Source organism: Nuphar pumila, chromosome 2, assembly GCF_984573655.1.
Source record: "Nuphar pumila chromosome 2, dmNupPumi1.hap1.1, whole genome shotgun sequence".
Lineage (NCBI taxonomy): Eukaryota > Viridiplantae > Streptophyta > Magnoliopsida > Nymphaeales > Nymphaeaceae > Nuphar > Nuphar pumila.
The window spans coordinates 102455793-102475156 of record NC_143250.1 but is presented as its reverse complement, the minus strand read 5'-3'; the positions used below and the strand labels follow the sequence as shown (position 1 = coordinate 102475156).

Here is a 19364-nt window from a genome sequence, read left to right as displayed (position 1 = left end):
GCCATTAATTGTTTACAAAATGCAAATTATTTTAAAATTTAAAATCTCTTATTGGCCAATGAGAGGGGCTTAGTTCACTCTTATTTCCGTGCTCACTCTCCAAGAGATTGGGACATTATATATAGATATGCCCGTATCATCAAACAGCAAAAAAAAGTCCGACGCAAATCGAATGCTTTTGCGCAGTTGATCACACGAGCTATGTTGTACAGTTTTAGTGGCAGTTCCACTAAAAAAAACTTTTTCTGGATTTGACGAAAGGCCCTTGGATGATACGGGCTTTCGCTTATATATATGAGTAAATATTGGTTATTAAGGTAAGGAAATAATGAGTAAAAATCACTTTTTCTTTAAAAACATTCCAATTTTTTGTATATCAAATGTTAGGGATGTGATCTACAGGGTTTGTTTAATAGAAAACTTGTTTTAAATCATGTGATTATGACAAGCAATTAAGGTTTTAAAGAGGTTAAAAAATCAAGGGCCCACAATGTGCCAAAATTCCTTAACTCAAAAAATCATGTATTTACATTAGAAAAACTAAAACCAAGGCTTGATCATCAGCAAACAAACCATGCTGAACACATTTACTTAGATTGATATAAAACTTGCACTTATGATCTCTACTTCATTAGTTTCTTACTTTCATTAGTAGCAAATATTTTTCTTATATATATATATAGAGAGAGAGAGAGGGAGAGAGAGAGAGAGAAAAGAAAGAGGGGAAAGAGAACGGGCCAAAATCTACATGTTTTGAATTATGATGCATTTTTTAAAGCACTAAAAATCAACAGCCCACAATACTTTGTATTGTAAAGTTTTAAATGCATTGTGAGCCATCAATTTTTTGAAAAACATTTCTATATTTAATAAAGTTTTTGTATAAAGCATATTTCTTAATAAATTGTAAAGAACAAGTACATGAAGTCCAATTATTGAGATGCTCAAGATTGCCGAAGGAGAGTCAGCTGATCGTCATTGGTTGTTAATTTTGGACCTTTCTTTGGATGAACGGTCCTCCTCTCTAACTTTATATATATATATATATATGAAAGAGAGAGAGAGAGAAAGTTCTGCACCCACAAAAATTATTGTTTTTGGCATTTTTTCTCACAACTAACAATCTATGGGTTTTGTTTAGTGGGAACAGGCTTTTGGATCACTGACATTTATATAGGTTTGTTGGTGATCCAAAATCAATGGCCATGAAGGTACCAGTTTTTCCTGGCTTATAAAAACATGGTCCAAGAGTTGATTCCTACTAAATCGCATGCTAAACACATCTAATGGTTCAGATCTATCATAAAACACTTCAAAACTATAGGACGGAACAAGAAATGAAACCTAGTATGTTCAGGTCTTGGAGCACCTACTCTCACCTTCAAACTTTTTTTTGTTGATGTGGCCCTATAGATATGATCTACAATTATTATTTACTGAAAAACAAATTTTGTATCATGTCATTATGGCACATATGTAGGCTTTTTATGATCCTCAAAACTCAATGAACCACACTGTACCAAAATTTTATTGACTTAAAAAAACCTATGTTTTTGTTCAAGAAACATGATTTCTATCAAATAAACTATGTTAAGTGACTCTATAAGGACTCATCGAGAATATGCAACCTACATTTCTAGTGAGTGGGAGTAGCCGAAGCAACATAACATTATATATATATATATATATATGAAAATGAAAACCTACTCACTAAAAAATCTATCAAACCTACCCACTAAGAAACATTTTATCAGATTTTCAGTGTTTTTTCAAATTTCTGACCTTCCCGATTTGATCTTTGCACTTGTTTTTATAAGAATCAGTTCATGGAGCATTTAATTCTGATGCATGGATAGGTTTTTATAAGGCCTCAAAAATCGACGGCCTATAATTTTCATAAATTTTTTAAGCTCCAAATACCATTATTTTCATTTAAAAAGCATGACCCAAATATCAATTTCTAGTAAATCAATCATGCTGAACACACCTCTAAAGTCAGAAATTCAAAAAACACTGAAAATCCAATAATATGTTCCTTAATGGATAGGTTTTAGTTTTTTTTCCTATACAGTAATGAAAACCTACCCAATAAAAAACATGTTAAACCCATCCACCTCAGGTTTTATTGAATTTTTGAAGGGGTTTTTTAAATTTCGATAGAGATGTGCTCTATATGATTGTTTTTTATAGGAATTAGTTCTTGGAGCATTTGATTATGATGCATGGATAGGGTTTTATAAGTTTCAAAAATTAACGACATTTTTATAAACTTTTGAGGCTCCAAATACCATTTTTTCTATCCAACATTCATGATCCAAGTGTCGATTTCTAATAAATCAATCATGTTGAACACATATGTACGGTCAGAATTTTGAAAAAAAAACACCAAAAAAAATCTTGTGAGTAGGGTTGGCATGTTTTTTAGTGGATAGGTTTTCAGTTCTTATATATATAGAGAGAGAGAGAAAGAAACCTACAAAATGAGCACGAGGATAAATGAAACATGCTATTAAATTTTTTATAGTTTTTTGAAATTTTGACCATATAGATGTGGTTTATATGCTTGTTTTATAGGAATAAGTTCTTTGAGCATTTGATTCGAATGCATGGATAGGTTTTTAAAAGGTTTCAAAAATTAACTTCGGATATCACTAGTAAATCAATCATGTTGAACACATCTATGGGATTGGAATTGCGAAAAAAACACCAAAAATCTAATAGCATGTTTCATTTAGCATCATGATCTCTCTCTCTCTCTCTCTCTCTCTCTCTCTATATATATATATATATATATATATATATATATATATATATATATATATATAATGGGTTCGTGCTACACTCATTTGGTGTTAAACCAAAGCTAAAGCATGCTGACCGTCCATCGCGTGTGTTGATGAAAAAAACAAAACGCATCAAAAACCCTTTACTCGTGCACTAAAAGCACCAGTAAAGATCTCATACCTTTAGCAGGACCTATATTGACACTTTTAGTGCACCACTAAATGTTTTTTTCCTTAAAAATCATGTTTTTTACACAATTTTTGTGTTCTTTCACGCTGACCATCCATCAACGATCGATGAACGATCAACATGCTTTAGCTCCAATTTAGCACCAATGTGGTTTAACACATACCCATTACTCTCTCTCTCTCTCTCTCTCTCTCTCTCTCTCTCTCTCTCTCTCTCTCTCTCTCTCTCTCTCTCTCTCTCTATGTATATATATATATGTGCTGCTATTTTCAAGGATTTTTGTTTATTTTCTCTTGAATCTAACCATATGGACGTGATATACAAGATTAGATTTATAAGAACATGCTTTTGATGGATAAACCTGATTTTTTTAAGGTTTTAAAATCAATGGCTCATAATCTTCATAAATATTCAAGCATTCAAAAATCACATTTTTTCATAGAAAATACATGATCCAATGGTTGAATCCCAACAAATTCACCATGCCAAGCACATCCACATGGTTGGATTTGCAAAAAAAGGGTTGAAAATGCCCTTATTTCTAGTTATCATATTTCATTTCTTATATTCTAGTTACTATATATATATATATATATATATAGTGATTGGTAGATGCTCACACGTTTGGTGCTAAATGAGTTTTTTCTCATTTTATTTTTAAATTCTGACAGATATGATTTATGTACTTGATTTTATAGGAATTGGCTCTTGAAGTGTTCTATTCTGACACATGGGTGGGCTTTTATAAAGTTCCAAAAATCAGCGAAAAATTCTTGTAAACTTTTAGGCTACAAATAGCATTTTTTTCATCCAAAACACATTATTCATAAATAGACCATGCCCACCACATTTATGGGGTTGGAAATACAAAAAAAACACCTAAAGGGTAGAAAAACTCATTTTGCACCTAACGTGTGAGCAGCAACCAATTTCTCTATTGGAGTGATTGGTAGCTGCTCACACTTTAGGTGCGACATGCTAAAAGGGTTTTTCAGCTTCTTTCATTTTATTTTTAAATTTTGACCATTAAGATGTGATCTATGTACTTGATTTTATAGGGATCAGCTCTAGAAGAGTTCTATTCTGACACATGGGTGGACTTTTATAAGGTTCAAAAAATGAATGGTCCAAAGCCTTTGTAAATTTTTTAGGCTCCAAATATCATTTTTTTCATCAAAAACACACGATCTAGGTGTAGATTCCTCGTAAATCGACCATGCCCGACATATTTATGGGGTCAAAATTATAAAAAAAAAACATTAAAAGGGCAAAAAAACTCAACAAAGATCCAAGAATCACAAGCACATAATGTGCACAATACACAAACCCACTAAAAAATCCACTAAAGAGAAATGTCAAAAAGAATATTATTAAGAAGTAAAAAGATGAGTATAAACTTACTTACAAGAAGGGAGAGCCCCTCAATTTATAGAGAAAGGAAAAGCTCACAATAAGGGGTCATTGAAGCTCCCAATATAGACGTTGGGGAGCCCCAACGATCATATTAATAACCGTTGGGGCCCAACGACTATAATAGTAGGGCCCCCAATAGTCCCAATTACATGAAAAAATTTAAAAAAAAAGTATAAAAAAAGAAACAGAAAAACCTAAGAAAAAATAAAAAGGTACAATAAAATTATCAAAATACCCCTATCAGGTATTTTGACATAAATACATAAAGAAGAATATATATATATATTTTAACACACCTCAAACTTAACTTTACAAAGAGAAAATCAAAAGTTTGCTAAGAAAAAACAAGAAGCGAAGAGTCGAAAGCACCTTGGTGAAGAAGTCAGCCAACTAATGTTCTGACAAAAGGTAATATAATAGTTCCCCAGGGGTACTCATCTCGAACATAGTAACAATCTATTTCAATATTCTTGGTGCGCTCATGAAAAGTATGATTGCTTGTAATGTATATCGCACTCTTGTTGTCGCAGCATATCTTGGAAGAAGTTGAGATGATGACTCCAATATCACCAAGAAGACTTTCAAGCGATACAATCTCCATGGTTTTAGTCGTCATGGCATGATATTCAGCTTTAGTTGATGACAAAGATATTTTTTGCTACTTCTTGTACCTCCAAAAAATAAGCAAATCTCTTAAAAAATACAAAAACCAGTAGTTAAGATTCGATCATTAGTATTATTTTCTCAATCTGCATCAGTATAAGCAGTGAAATCAAAAGAGGAAGAGGAGGATAAGAAAAGTCTCTTTGAAATAGTATTTTTTATATATCGCACAATTCTCATGACAGTTGTCATATGAACGGTTGTAAGGGCATGTTGAAACTGGCTTATAAAATGAACAACATGAGCAATATCTAGTCGAGTGATAGACAAGTAATTGATCCAATTAATTATCGATAAGGAATAGGATCATCAAGTAGAACTCCATCTTCAAGTCTTAATTTGACATTTATAACTTCAGAAGTTTCTACGTTCTTACCATCTAAAATTCCTGACTTAACACAAATGTTTGTTGTCAACTTCATTTGGGATAGAATATATCCTCGTTATAAATAAGCCACCTTAATAGCTAAAAAATATCTCAAAAAACCCAAGTCAGACATATCAAAAGTTTTCTTTAACATAAATTTAATGTCATTTACTTCATCTTTATCACTTCCTGTGATGATCATGCCATCAACATAAAGAAGAAAAATTACAATAGAATCATTTATTTTCTTAACAAAGATAGCAGTATCATTATAAAATGAAATAAAACCCAAGTTAATTAATACATTACTAAACTTATCATACCAAGCCTTAGAGCTTGTTTAAGACCATACAATGCTTTCTAAAGTTTTAAAACTTTTTCATTTAAACTCATACCAAGAGGAAGATCCATATAAACCTCTTCACTAAGATCTCCATTTAAAAAAACATTTTTAACATCAAGTTTATAAATATGTCATTTTTTTATAGAAGCAATGGCAATAAGAGCTCGAACACTTGTCATTCAAGCAACCGAGGCAAACGACTTATCATAATCTACCACATACTCTTGTGCATATCCATTAGCTACAAATCTAGCTTTATATCTTTTTAAAAATCTATCACTTTTCATTTTTACCTTAAAACCACACCTACATCTTATGGGTTTCTTTTCTTGAGGAAAATTCAAAATTTCTCAAGTTTGAGCTTTCTTAGGTGCATTAAATTCATGTTCCATGACTTCATTCTAATGTGCATATTGTTTAGCATCATTGTAACGAGATGGTTCATAAAAAGAGTGAATGGCTAATAGACAAGTTCTAAAATATGGTGAAAAAAATTCATAAGATCTATTTGGTGTTTTAGAGATACGATATGACCTTTGAGATGATTCTTCCAATGAATATATTCAATTCTTCTAGTATAAACTTGAGTATTATTTGTTATATGCTCATCAATATTTTCATGAGATTCATTTCTTTCATTGTCAAATATTTGATGATTGTGATTTTCAACTTCATTGAGAGGTTCAATATTCTCAATTGAATTTGATTCATCTTGTCGGGGTAGTAAATCAAATAAAAAAGAATAGTCATTGTTTTCTTTTGGCTTATTATCTGCAAAACCATCTTCTTCTACAAGAAATGTAACATCTTTTGAGATATAAAATTTATTATTTGATAGATCAAAGCAATTGTATCCCTTTTGTTTTTTACCATGTCCTAAGAAAACACATTCAATAGTCTTTGGGGAAAGCTTATCATTTTTTTGAGTAAGTACATAATATTTACAACAAAAAATTCTTAGCCTTTTGAAATTCGAAGATATATTATAAAGTTTTTTGAAAGGAGAAACATTTTTTAAAGATGACGGAGGAGTTCTATTAATAAGGTATGTTGAAATTAAAGCGGCTTCGGCCCAAAAAGACTTTGAAATATTTTTAGAAATTAGAAGGATTCTAGTTGTAATCATAATGTGCCTATGTTTTCTTTCAGCAAGACCATTTTTTGCGGTGTGTTAGAACAAGATCTTTGATGACAAATTTCATTTTGTTGTAAATAAGTTTGAAATTCATTTGACATATATTCTCCTTCGAAATTTGACCTTAAAATAGACAGATTACTTAGAAATTGATTTTTGATCATTGCATGAAAATCTTTAAAGATGGAAAACACTTCAAATTTTCTATTTAGAAAGAAAATTCATGTGTATCTAGTGAAATCATACACAAAAATTATATAATATGAGAAACCTTCCTTAGACATGATAGGAGAAGGACCCCAAACATCGGAATGAATTAATTCAAACGATCGTGTAGAGACAAAACTTCTTTGAGAAAAAACAATGCCTTTTAATTTTTCAAAGACTCAATCTTTACAAGTCATAACTTTTTCATTACAAGAGTTTCCCAAAAAGGAGAAGAAAGACGTCTTTGAAAATTTTGGATGGCCAAGTCTCTTGTGCCAAACATTTATACTTTTGACATTTACAAAATTACAAAATGACTTTGATGGTAATAACAAAAAATCCATGAAATACAGATCGTCCCTTCTATAGCCTTGCCCAATCAGCTTCCCTGACTGGAGATCTTGCACGGTGCAATCTTTAGATGAGAAAGAGACTTGGCATCCTTAATCGGTAATTTGAGAAACAGAAAATAAGTTTAGATTGATTTTTCGAACCACCCTTACTTTTGAAACAAAGAAAATTTGATAATATTTTAAGTCAAGTGTTCCAATGTTTTCAATTTTCAAAGAAGTCCCATCGACCGTTGAAGCATAAGATGTTATGAAAATGGAATGGACATTAGAAAAGATGTGTTTATGAGGTGTCATGTGAAAAGAAGCACCGGAGTCTAAAATTCACATACCTGAAGGAGATGAGGAGGTTGCGATAGTGGCACCCGAAGTAGAGGAACACTTGAGAAGATGTTGAAGTGCCTTCCAAATTTGATTTAGAGTGTCTTTAATGACTCCTCCATTATTGTTCACTTCTTTATTTTGAATATTCTCACCAACCGCGACCACTTTTTCTTTGAGCTTAGGATAAACCGGTTTGATATGACCCAGTTCATTATAATAGTGGCAAATGACACCCTTTCTAAAGCCATTGTTTTTGGCAAAGTGGGAAGGCCTATAAGGCTTAACATTGGATCCCAACCTAGTAACGACCAAAATCTCATCACTTTTACGAGTCATGCCAAGACGAGTTACATCTTGGCACATTTCGGCAAGGGCATCTTCAATAGGTAAGGCTTTGCTTCTACGAAGAAGGGATGCTCTTACTTGTTCAAATTTCGATCTAAGATCGTGAAGAAATTACAAATGTTCTTTCTTAACTTGTTCTCTTTTTAATTCAACATCTTCCGGAGCCACCCACTTGGGCTCAAAAAGAGCAAGTTCATCCAAAATGGGAGACAAATCACTAAAGTAATCTCAAACACTCATGTCTCCTTGTTTAGTAGATCGACTTTTTTCTTGACAAAAAAATTGCCTAGCTAAATCTTTTTTGGTATACATACTCTTAAAAAAAAACAAGCTTCTTGGCTCTTCTAAACTTAGCAATATTAGCACAAATTTTTGTCAACATTGTTCATGAACCACGCCAAAATTTTAGCGTGGTTACTCTCTCAATCTTCTATCTTAGTTTGATGCTCATTGATTGCATTAATGTGATCTACACTATCAAGGGCATTTTCAACACCACCTTCAATCATGGTGAGCTTCAACGTTGGTTCAAGAGTGGTCTCCATCATGAAGCCCCATAGCTTTTTCTGTGAAGGTGATTCTCCATAGCCAACGCCCACATCAAATAATTTGATCCGAAAGAAAGTTCAACTCTTATGTCGTACTCCATGATGACAAAGAGAGGTAGAGATGAAAAAGAACTTAAAAAATGCTTTCAAGATTACAAATAACCCAATTGACACTGATACCATGTAACGAACAATACGAAAATACAAATTACAAGATAACTCTTAAAAGAGTTTAACAAAGAGTCAAGAATCACAAGCACATAATGTGCACAATACACAAACCCACTAAGGAAAAATGTCAAAAAGGCAAAAGGAATATTATTAAGTAAAAAGATGAGAAAAAGCTTACTTACAAGAGGGGAGAGCCCCTCAATTTATAGAGAAAGGAAAAGCTCACAAGAGGGGGGCATTAGGGCTCCCAATATAGTCGTTGGGGACCCCAACGACTATAATAGTGGGGACCCCAATAGTCTCAATTACATGAAAAATAAAAAAGAAAACGAAAAAAAAAAGAATACAAAAAATGAAAAAGAAAAACCTAAGAAAAAATAAAAGATACAATAAAATTACCAAAACATGGCACTGAGAGAAACACACACACACCATGCTGACAAGGATCTAAACCAACCACTGAGAACCGCTAACACAGTCCTCAAAAGAAACAACTAAAACATAGCATTTAATATGAAGCTATGGAGTCCACAAAAAGGAATTTTGCATCACTTGTAGCAGTTCGTGTAAATAATTATAGACTCTAAGTGAACAAAATTCGCCAAGAAACGTAACCAAAAATCATCTAATCCAAGAAATAAAATCCATGTGTGGAAAAATAATGTGGGATTAATGCTCTCAAAGGTCCGCCCGTCATGGATACCTTGGAAATGGAATGACATCTCTGATGTTGTCCAGGCCAGTTGCAAAGAGAACCATGTGCTCGAAATCCAGACCAAACCCACTGTGTTTCACAGTTCCATACCTGCGCAGATCAAGATACCACTCGAATGGCTCAATAGGCAAATCCATCTCTCGTTATCCTGGAACCAAGGACTTGCATGTCAGCAAAGAGGAAGCAACCATTTTCCGAAATTTCCAGACAAGCCAGAGCTAAAAATTCAGTATAATGCTGCGGATAGTAAACTTCCAAGTACTCCACACATTTGTTAAACAGGACTATCAAGGATAAGGGAACCTATAGATATTTGAACTTACCTTCATATCAAATATATTTAGCATTTATCAGGACACACCAACATACAGCCAAAGATTACTGTACATGCTTATTTCACTTGATAGTTCCTAAGTTAAGGAGATGGATTAATTGGCTTAACAGTTGGTTGTTTTTAAGTGATTGTCATGGATACACCAAAGAACCTCCACAATCAAGAAACAGTAAGTTGTTTGATTGTAGTGTAAATATGCAGACACCTACAATTTGTGATACTGTATTCATGAAATCAGACTGGCATAAGCAATCACAAGATATACCTTTTCTCAATGACCTCATATCTCTCTTCCCTTTGACTGCCACCAATCAATTCTCCAACCTGAAACAAAAAAAATCAAGAGCTTCAGATGGCTATTGCATCAACAGCAAAAATTATCTTGTTGAATAGATCCCCATCAATATTGATCGTTAATTATTTAACAAGCATACCAATGTCTTTGGAAATTCGAGTTTTTGTTGCTTGTGACTGAAATAGTCCTAAGACAAAGACAAAATTATAAAGGAGAAGCAGCATACCTTAAAAACAAGTACGTCCATGGCAGCTACTGTTTTCAAATCATCATTGAGCCTCATATAGAATGCATTTGCCAGGTGTATCAGGAACAATCTGTGACCATTGGATGTCCAAGAAGATTTTGGGCATCAAATAGGAAATTATATAAAGAAGCAAGGTGCATATATTAGAACTCAACAATCTGTCACAATGTGAGACGAAGGCATGTCGCAGGTGACAGGATGTGTGTGTGCACACATGTGCACATGTCTGTGCAAGTCATTTGCATGCACATGGGCATCATTTGGCAGGTCAAGAGATCCACTTGATATGGAAATTTGTGACCCAAAGCAGAGAATAAAGCAACCATGAAAAAACCTAATTTTAAGTATTTGAGTAATCATTAACTTCACACATAGTGAATCTACCTCCAAATCAGCATAAGCAATTTCAGGCTCCACCATCCAAAACTCTGCTAGATGTCTTGAAGTGTGAGACTGCTCGGCTCGAAAAGTTGGTCGAAACATATAAACGCTACTAACAGCACAAGCAAAAGTCTCCACCTGAAGCAGACCAGACAGTTAAAAATGCCTGACGGGCAAAGAAATCAGAGGAATAATCAATCTTTCCATCCTTTTGTGGTAGGCCAGCTTTAAGCTTAGCTCTCTCTTCCAGTCTGGAAAGATTTTCTTTGGCCTTCATAAGTTCAGCTACAGCAGAGATTATTTCCTCTTTAGAAGACTTTATTGCCTTCAAATGTGCTACATCCTCGCCTTTCTCTTTAATAAGAAGTTTAGCAGCTTCAATATCTTCTTCCAATGGTGCAGGGTTTTGCTTCAACCCCTCTATTTTTTCTGCCTCAGAAAATATTGCAGTAATTTGAAACATCTCACCAGCACCTTCACAATCACTGGCTGTGATAATAGGTGTGTGCACATACAGAAAACCATTCTTCTGGAAAAATGTAAGTGTTGCATAAGCAAGTGCATTCCTAATTCGAGCAACAGCAGATATCTGCAAGCATACACCAGGATTAGCACTTCTGGAGTCATTGTGGAAAAAAAAAGATAGAATTGTCCCTTTTAACAGAAAGTGCACAAACACAACAAATGTCTAAGAAATTGAAGACCTAAGCTTAAAAGCAAATTTGTAAACCAAGATGCAATGCATAATAGGAAGATGTTCTAAATTCACAATCCTAACCTTAAAGTAGGAGCCACCAAGCCCAGATGGAATGGGACTCATTGCAATCAATAGCATCTCATTGTGTAAGCAAAACTAAATATAATGCTGAGAATGGTTTTCTAACACAAAACTTCGGCCTTGTATTCCATGTTTGTGAAATGGTACTTCATTTGCAAACAGGCTACATGAAAGGATTCTAACATTCAATGACAACTTAATTAAATTCGTGTAGAGCGAAAAATAAATTTCATTTCAGAAGCAAGAGAAAGAACCATACCATATTGGTCCTAGGACGAAGATGCACATGGTCCCTGAGGAACTCCAATGTAAGCTTGGTTTTAGGTATTGGATATTTGGCAGGGTCAACACCCCTCAACTTCCAACACTTTCTCCACTTTGAGCTCCACTGCCTGCTTTGTCCCTTCGGGTGCCTTTTTGAGCTCTCCTTCAACTATCACGCATGTCCCTGTTGCAATAAGTTGCCCAAGTGATGCAGTTGGTATCTCTAAATGCAGATATGTTTTCCAAATATCTTCAAATTAAGAAAATAAGAGTATTCGAAGAAGATTTCTGCATGAACCAACAAATAAAGAAAACACAAGCATGCTCAAGTTACAGTGATAAGAGGTTATATTAATGATGTTAACTATGTATCACTGAATATCGACGAAGCAGAATCTGTTTCAAGTCCGCCAATGTGACATTTACATGCACGTGAACACTCACACCATTGGTGCAAGTGCACACACACATCTCTATTTGTGAGAAGATATCATGTCCATATAAGATCATGCATTACTATGAATAACCTATTTGATTATGGCATGCGCAGAACCAATAAACATGTGTAGAAGAAAACCATACATATGAATTGAAGCAATTCTAAGACTCCATTCTGGCCGCCGATTAAAAACCAAAAGATTCAAGAATGAACTTTTAAGTGCGTCAACCCATTATTCAACATAAATACAAATATTCCAAGCACAACACAAACCCGAAACAATTAAAAAACGACAACAAAACTATTTATTCAGGAACTCCAAGGAAACCAACCGAATCCGATTAATCATCTCAACAAATCCTAGACATATTTTCTTCCTATATAACATATCAACTTCGATCTTCAAGTAACCCACATTACTTCTGGTTCAATTATCTCAAGATTCACATTCACTGATCAGAAAAAACATAATCACGACATCAATTACCGAATTAATTCACACACAAATGTCCCAAATACTTGACCAAGCAAGAGAAAACTAGAAAATAAACTTAGACATGTAAAATTAGAAGATCTACATCAATAAAAGCATCCCCAACTGTTCTAATACATGTGGGAGAGAGAGAGAGAGAGCGATAAGTAGACATCGTTCACAGGAAGGATATTAAATAAACCCCAATCCAAAAACGCTAAAATATAAAGCCTAGGGAGGGAGGAAGGGAAAGGGAAAGAACACCTGCAGATTCGCGAGGCAGGACCCGTCATTGAACTCGAGGAAGGCGAAAGTGCCCTCCGCCTGATCCCTACCGGTCTTCACCCAGCCGCCGACGGCGAACTTCTGCCCGACGAGGCCGAGCCCACCGTCCGGCCGGCCGATGATGATGGTGATGAGGACCCGGCGGGAGTAGCGATCCCACTGAACGGCCACGCCGGAATCCGGCGGAGCCACGGAGCCGCAGCCTCCAGCGAGGCTCATCTCAGCCGCCTCCTGCGTCAGCCGCCTCCTGCGTCGGCCGCTCGTCCCCCACCATTCTGTATATCAATGGTGTCTCCTTTTCGGGCGATCAGGTACTCAATGCTGTCTCCAACTACTTTTCTAACCTGTATTCCTGCAACCAAGCTGTAGGTGGCAATATGGGTTCAACTTTATTTTTGTCCATAGATCGAGCGCTAGCCAACTCGATTCAGGGGTTGTTCACCGAAGAAGAAATCATCTCGGCGGTGTGGGAGTCGTCTGGGTGGAAAGCTCCAGGATTTGATGGCTATCCTGTGGATTTCTTTCGCATATTCTGGCAATGCGTTAAGAGTGACATTCTTAGTGTCTTCGCCGAGTTTCATCGAAATGGTCGATTGCCGGTTCATTCTCACCTAGCAATTGTGTCGCTTATTCCTAAGGAGGAAGCCGCATCGGATATCTCGCGGTTTAGACCTATATCAGTGTTAGGGAGTTTATATCGCATTATCGCCAAGGTCTTAGCTAACAGGATGCGTTCAATTGCTCCTAGGATTTTCTCAGAGGCTCAGTTCGCCTTCATTCCTAACAGAAGACTTCAACATTCCTTCATTTTGGCCACAGAAGTGTTGCACTCTCTCAAGATCAGCGGGGGGGGCATTTTCACTCTGAAGCTTGACTTTCATAAAGCCTACGACTCGGTTCATTGGCCGTTCCTCTTCAACATGTTGGCAAACTTGGGCTTCGGTAGGCGTTTCTCTAGGTGGGTGCATGAGCTGGTAACCAATGCCCAATCACAGTTTCAGATCAATGGGGTCAAGGGAAAACAATTCAAACTTGGTCGTGGTCTTCGACAAGGATGTCCTCTGTCTCCGTTACTCTTTAACGTCGTCTATGAAGGGCTGGTGGTCTTGGTTAAGAGGGCAGTGGAGGGTGATCTAATTGAATCTCTCGGTATTCAAGAGTGTCGTAGTCAGATCATGACCTACGCTGATGACATAATTATCTTCGGAAGGGCCTCCATCCAACAAATGTTAAGATTCAAGCTTGTCCTTCTTTTTTTCCAATCGATGTCAGGTCTATCCTTGAACTACGAGAAGTGTTGTCTTTCCATGGTCAACGCCCCTGCTTCTATGTTGGACTTGGGCCAGTGGATATTCGAATGCTCGGTTTCGGATAACTCTTTCTCTTATCTGGGTCTACCGCTCCAAATCAGTCGTGTATCAACGGCAGCCTGGAGCACCACTATCCAAAGGGTTCAGAAAAAAATTTTGGGCTGGCAAGCGTCCTACCTTTCTATCGCAGGTAGACTAACTCTCATCAAGCACGTTCTTTCTGCTATGCCAGAATTTTTTATGTCTATGTTCCTGATGCCCATGGGGGTTAGTAAGAAGATAGCTCAGGTAATGACGCACTTCCTGTGGTCTGGGCGTGGTCACGAAAACAAGCGCCACCTAATAGGGTGGGACACTCTTCGACTACCCCAAAATAGGGGGGTTTGGGAATCAAGGACCCCCGGCTGAGGAGTATGATTCTTGTCGTGAAGCAGAGTTGGCTTGCACACCAACCTGGGTCTCCGTGTGCAAGCGTGCTTCTAGCTAAATACGGTGGTGTGGAATCATTGGTGGGGGCCACAAGCGTGCGTCAGCGATCTATGTCAAAGCTTCGTCGATCATGGATCCAAGCATGGTCTGCAGTTCTATCTCATAATGGCAATGTTGAATCGCAGTCCCTGTTCTTTGGTCGTAACCTTGCTCCGAACGGATCTTTCCGCTCTAAAGAAGGCTACCTCGCTCTCCTTCCATCGGGGGTGGACCGGTTTCCGACGAACCTGATCTGGGGCAAGGGTCCCACTCCGAGATCATGTTTCCTGGCTTGGCTAATCTTACACAATCGGGTGCAGACTGACAACTTCCTTAAATCCATTGGTTTTCATCTGCCGAGTAAATGTGTGTTGTGTGAGGCGGCTGAAGAATTTGCCTTTCACCTTTTTTGGGAGTGCTCTGTTTTTCAAAACATCTTTAAGGTGACTTGGAATAAGCCGGGGGTCAGCGTGCGTCAGGAATCGTTCGCCAATGATTTGTTGTGGGGTCCTCAACCAGTTCGTCATTGCAACAAATGGCGTATTATTTGGCGAACTTGGCTTCTCTCGTCATGGTGGGCCGTATGGATGACTCGCAACAACGCTATTTTTCGGCAGATTCCGGCAGTGTTCAACAAAATGGTGAACCTTATTTTGGCGGACATATACGCCATTCTCCGCATCAACATCCCTGATCTGCAACACCATCTGCCTCCAGGGACCATTCATGATCCTGGGTGATGCTCGTCGCCTATCTGTATTGGCTTCTTGTTTCTTTCTTCCTTTTCTCCTTGCATCTCTCCTTTTCTTTTTTTTTCCCTTTTTTGGGGCTCTTTGGCATGTCTTGGGCCCGTGTTTGGTTTCCCGGTAGGTTCAATGTTGGTTGAACCTGTTTTCGGTTCGTAATGTTGATGGTTATAGTTCGGCTCTCTCTCTACCTCTCTCTTCGCTCCACAAAGGAATATAGGTTTTCGCAGGGATGGAGCCGCCCCGCCCCACACCACCCCACACCACCCTTTTTTGGTTTAGGTAGGGAATGAATTTTTTCTGAAACGCCCTACGTAGAGTTTTTTTTTGACAATTGAGACCCTGTACTTATAGAAAATACACGGAACCTCAGGGCGTTGCAAGGTTTTTTTTTCTTAAAAGCACCCCGGCATAAGTCATTTTCTCTTCCCAGTTCAAGGACCGGATTTCGTACACAAATCGGACGAACACAACCCATGAAGATTAGGGATTCAAAAGGGTCGGAGTTGAAACACCTAAATACATCGGAAAGTAAGATCCTGTCGGATCCAGAACAGCAAAAATTTGCAAAACCTTCAATCCTGAATCCAACTCATTTGCACCCCCGAAGGAAGACTCCTCCTTTTGGTTGGGGGTGTGACTCACGAGCATTGTCAAACTGATGTGATGTTATAAGCTGGAAACCCATAAGTGTGGGTATGCTGCCTTGAAGCCAATGTACTCAATAATGGTTGTACCCTACTCATGAAGTTTGCATGATATAAGTTTAGGTATCACAAACTTTCACTTAAAAGGAGGTTCACATATTTTTTTTTGTACAAATATTATAAAGTTTATATAATCATATTAGTGAACATCATTTTAACCTTAAAATTTTGCAAATACCTCACTAAGTTCGGATATACGATTTTTCTCGTAAACATATAAAGTTCATCTCAAATGTGTGATTCTTATGAATTTCCTCCCATAAGATTTGTAAATACATAGCAATCTGCACAATTTTTTTGCATGCAAACATACGTAACTTCACATACTTTATTGAATATATAAAGTCACTTTTATTTATTTTGCTTCTCTTTTTCATTTATTAATTTGACTAACATTAAGAAGCCAAAAATTGAACACTCTAATATTGAGCTATCTAATGTGAATGTTTGTAAATGTTCAATTTCGTATAAAATAAATAAATATATGTATAAGCAGATTTATTTTTGAATGATTGAAATAAATATATATGTATGAACTTGTTGATTTTTAATGAATGGAATGAATATGTATGACCATGTTTAGTTTGAATGAATAGAATAAAATTATATGAACAAGTTATTTTCATACAGATTCAATTAGTTTTGAGAGATTTAAGTTTCAAGAAGTTTGCATATTTAGTTGTATGAACTTCGCACTATATATGTGAAATTAGTTTGCAAAACTTTGACCATGAAAAAAAATGCAAATATTGTTATGCAAACTTTCAACTATATATGCAAATTTAGTGTAATACTTGTAAAGTTTATATGATTTCAATTACTAAAAGTACACGTATTTGGTCAATTTAGCTTTGCATATATTTTTATGTGAACCTCGTAAGGTATAAAGGTATTAAGTAAATATCTACGAGGTTACGATGTTTAGTTTAACAAGTTTGCATATTTTAATACAATTTTCGTATTATATACATCAGGTATTTGCGAAGTTTTGAGGTTTGAGTTTAACATAATGTTTGCAAATATGATTATGTAAACTTCTCCGTAAAAAAAATGTGCAAAACTCCGTTTAAGTGAAAGTTTGTGATACCCGATGAGTAAATCAATTTATCTCACGAACTTTATGAGTTTTGCACATGCAAAGGGTAAAAAAGTCCTAACAAAGTAGGCTATTTGTGATTTTGAATATCAAGCATATTTTGAAAATTATAGAGCATTTTGAAAAAGTTGCCCATTTTTCTAGTACATACTATCATTTTTGAAAAGAAAAACTATAGATAATTTGGGTGGTATAAAACCCCAAGTTATCCCCCTTGCCCACCTGGTTCACCCTAAACTCTGTTATCCACTCTGGTAGCCAAATCCCCTATTACTGACTAGACCTGGTGCTCAGTACTCACAAACTACGCCTGCATCAATGCATACAAGTGAAGAAGCCATTCAACCTGAAAATAGTTACAATTGTGGAGACAACACGAGGAAACTTTCACTCTACCGTAGGATTACGCAGTAGTCAGCCATCAAAACTTGTTCTTTAAGGACTTGACTGTTTCATGTAATTTTAATGAAAATTTGGTGAGTTGGAATCCCTTTCCCTCTCTTTCCCACCATTGGTGAAACAAACATCCAACTATTATGGTGGGCACGTGCCATGCTGAGAAAAGTAGGCCCATGTTTTCGAGCCATCTTTGTTTTTTCATGTGTAAATCCCCTCCTACCTCCCCCCCATTCGAAAGAACTTTCATGGGAAACTTAGTTCGCAAGACCTTTTACAAATCTGTCCTTTCCAATGAAAGACCCTTCTCTTCTCTGAGAATGAAGGAAACGATCCAATAAAGGGCAGTCAACAACATGAAAAGGGATTTCTCGAAAGTGTGTGTGAGAGAGGATTCTCCAAAAAAACTTCAATAATAAAAACTTGATATTTATAAGAATTCACAACGAAATATCTGAAAAAAATAATACAAGAGCATCATGTCATTTTCAATATCATAATATTATTACGTTTTTTAAAGTATTTTCGAAAATGATATATTTGACGGATATATTGGTTGATTAAAACCTACAGCTCTGACTGCTCTATAAGAATTAAGTTAATAAAATTAAGCAGTCAATGTTCACATAGTGTGGTATTGAATCTCTACTAAACCCTCACTTCACTCCCGATATTGAACCCTTGAAGGCCTCAATTTGCTAAACCCAAATCATAACCTGGTAAGATTCTACTTCAAGAACACCTAGATCCCAATTTCCACTCCTAGATTTTCACGGAAACCTCACAATACATAAAAACCACAAAACTACCACAACATATCTGAACCCTTATTGAAATGTATCACAGAATTGTCGGCATTTTTTACAACTGGTCTGTTCATTTTCTTTTCTTACTCCTTAATACCATATATAACGAAATTTTTCTTTAAGTTCAAAAAAATCAAAATTGGTAAAACTAGTCTGATAAAGCGACTTATGACAGGTAATCATATCTGAGCCATCCTAGAACAAGTAAGCCCTCGTTCGCTGGCTTAGCAGTGATATAGCTCACATAGGAATAAGTTCAACTAGACAAGCCTTTGGTCAATTTGTGCTTGCCATATCGTTAAATAACCATCGCCATCCACCGAAACAAGTTTTGCCCGGTAAGCAAAATCATCACTAACAAATAGGAGGTGATTACCCGCAAGGTTTCTCTCAAAGAGGCACCCCTAGCAGTTTAAATGACGATATCATAACCCTACAGTAAACTGTTTTTAGGCTCTGTTTGGGAGCCATACATTGAAATGGAAACAACATTTACATGTGTTGCCATTATCTGGTATTGTGGATGGAGTTGCCAAAAGCACTCTTAAAATGGTGTCGAAATGTGGTGTTGATGCTGCCAACTCCATTCCCAAACAACAGAGAGCTTATGTGACACGGATATCACCCTTTATACACAAGTCATATTGGAAATTTCATAAAAATGGCTGTATCCCCATATCTGCAGACACATCCATGTAACACCCACCCCTCCAAAATCATAAAGCAACGTGCAAGGGAAATACATCAAAAATAAAGACCCATGATATTCACTTGCCACAGAACCAC

The 19364-nt window shown here is 36.3% G+C and overlaps 2 protein-coding genes and 1 pseudogene across 2 annotated transcripts in view; all 3 read right to left on the bottom strand.

Moving 5' to 3' along the window:
* LOC149846452 (putative serine/threonine-protein kinase PBL22) overlaps nt 1-9691 on the bottom strand; it is a 30148-nt gene extending 20457 nt beyond the window's left edge. The window contains exon 1 of the mRNA XM_089991348.1: nt 9543-9691. Coding sequence (XP_089847474.1) covers nt 9543-9691 — 149 coding nt within the window. The remainder of the gene's footprint in view (nt 1-9542) is intronic.
* Nucleotides 9692-10047: 356 nt separating this feature from the next.
* On the bottom strand, nt 10048-13196 carry LOC149846451 (Class II aaRS and biotin synthetases superfamily protein). The gene is made up of 6 exons (XM_089991338.1): nt 13027-13196; nt 12171-12177; nt 11849-12074; nt 10815-11400; nt 10154-10212; nt 10048-10108 (listed from the first exon to the last, which is right to left on the bottom strand). The coding sequence occupies exons 4-6, from the start codon at nt 10911-10913 to the stop codon at nt 10048-10050; spliced, it is 219 nt and encodes a 72-aa protein (XP_089847464.1). The 5' UTR covers nt 10914-11400; nt 11849-12074; nt 12171-12177; nt 13027-13196.
* LOC149846450 (asparagine--tRNA ligase, cytoplasmic 3 pseudogene) lies at nt 10924-13268 on the bottom strand (annotated as a pseudogene).
* Between the last annotated feature and the right edge of the window lie 6096 nt (nt 13269-19364).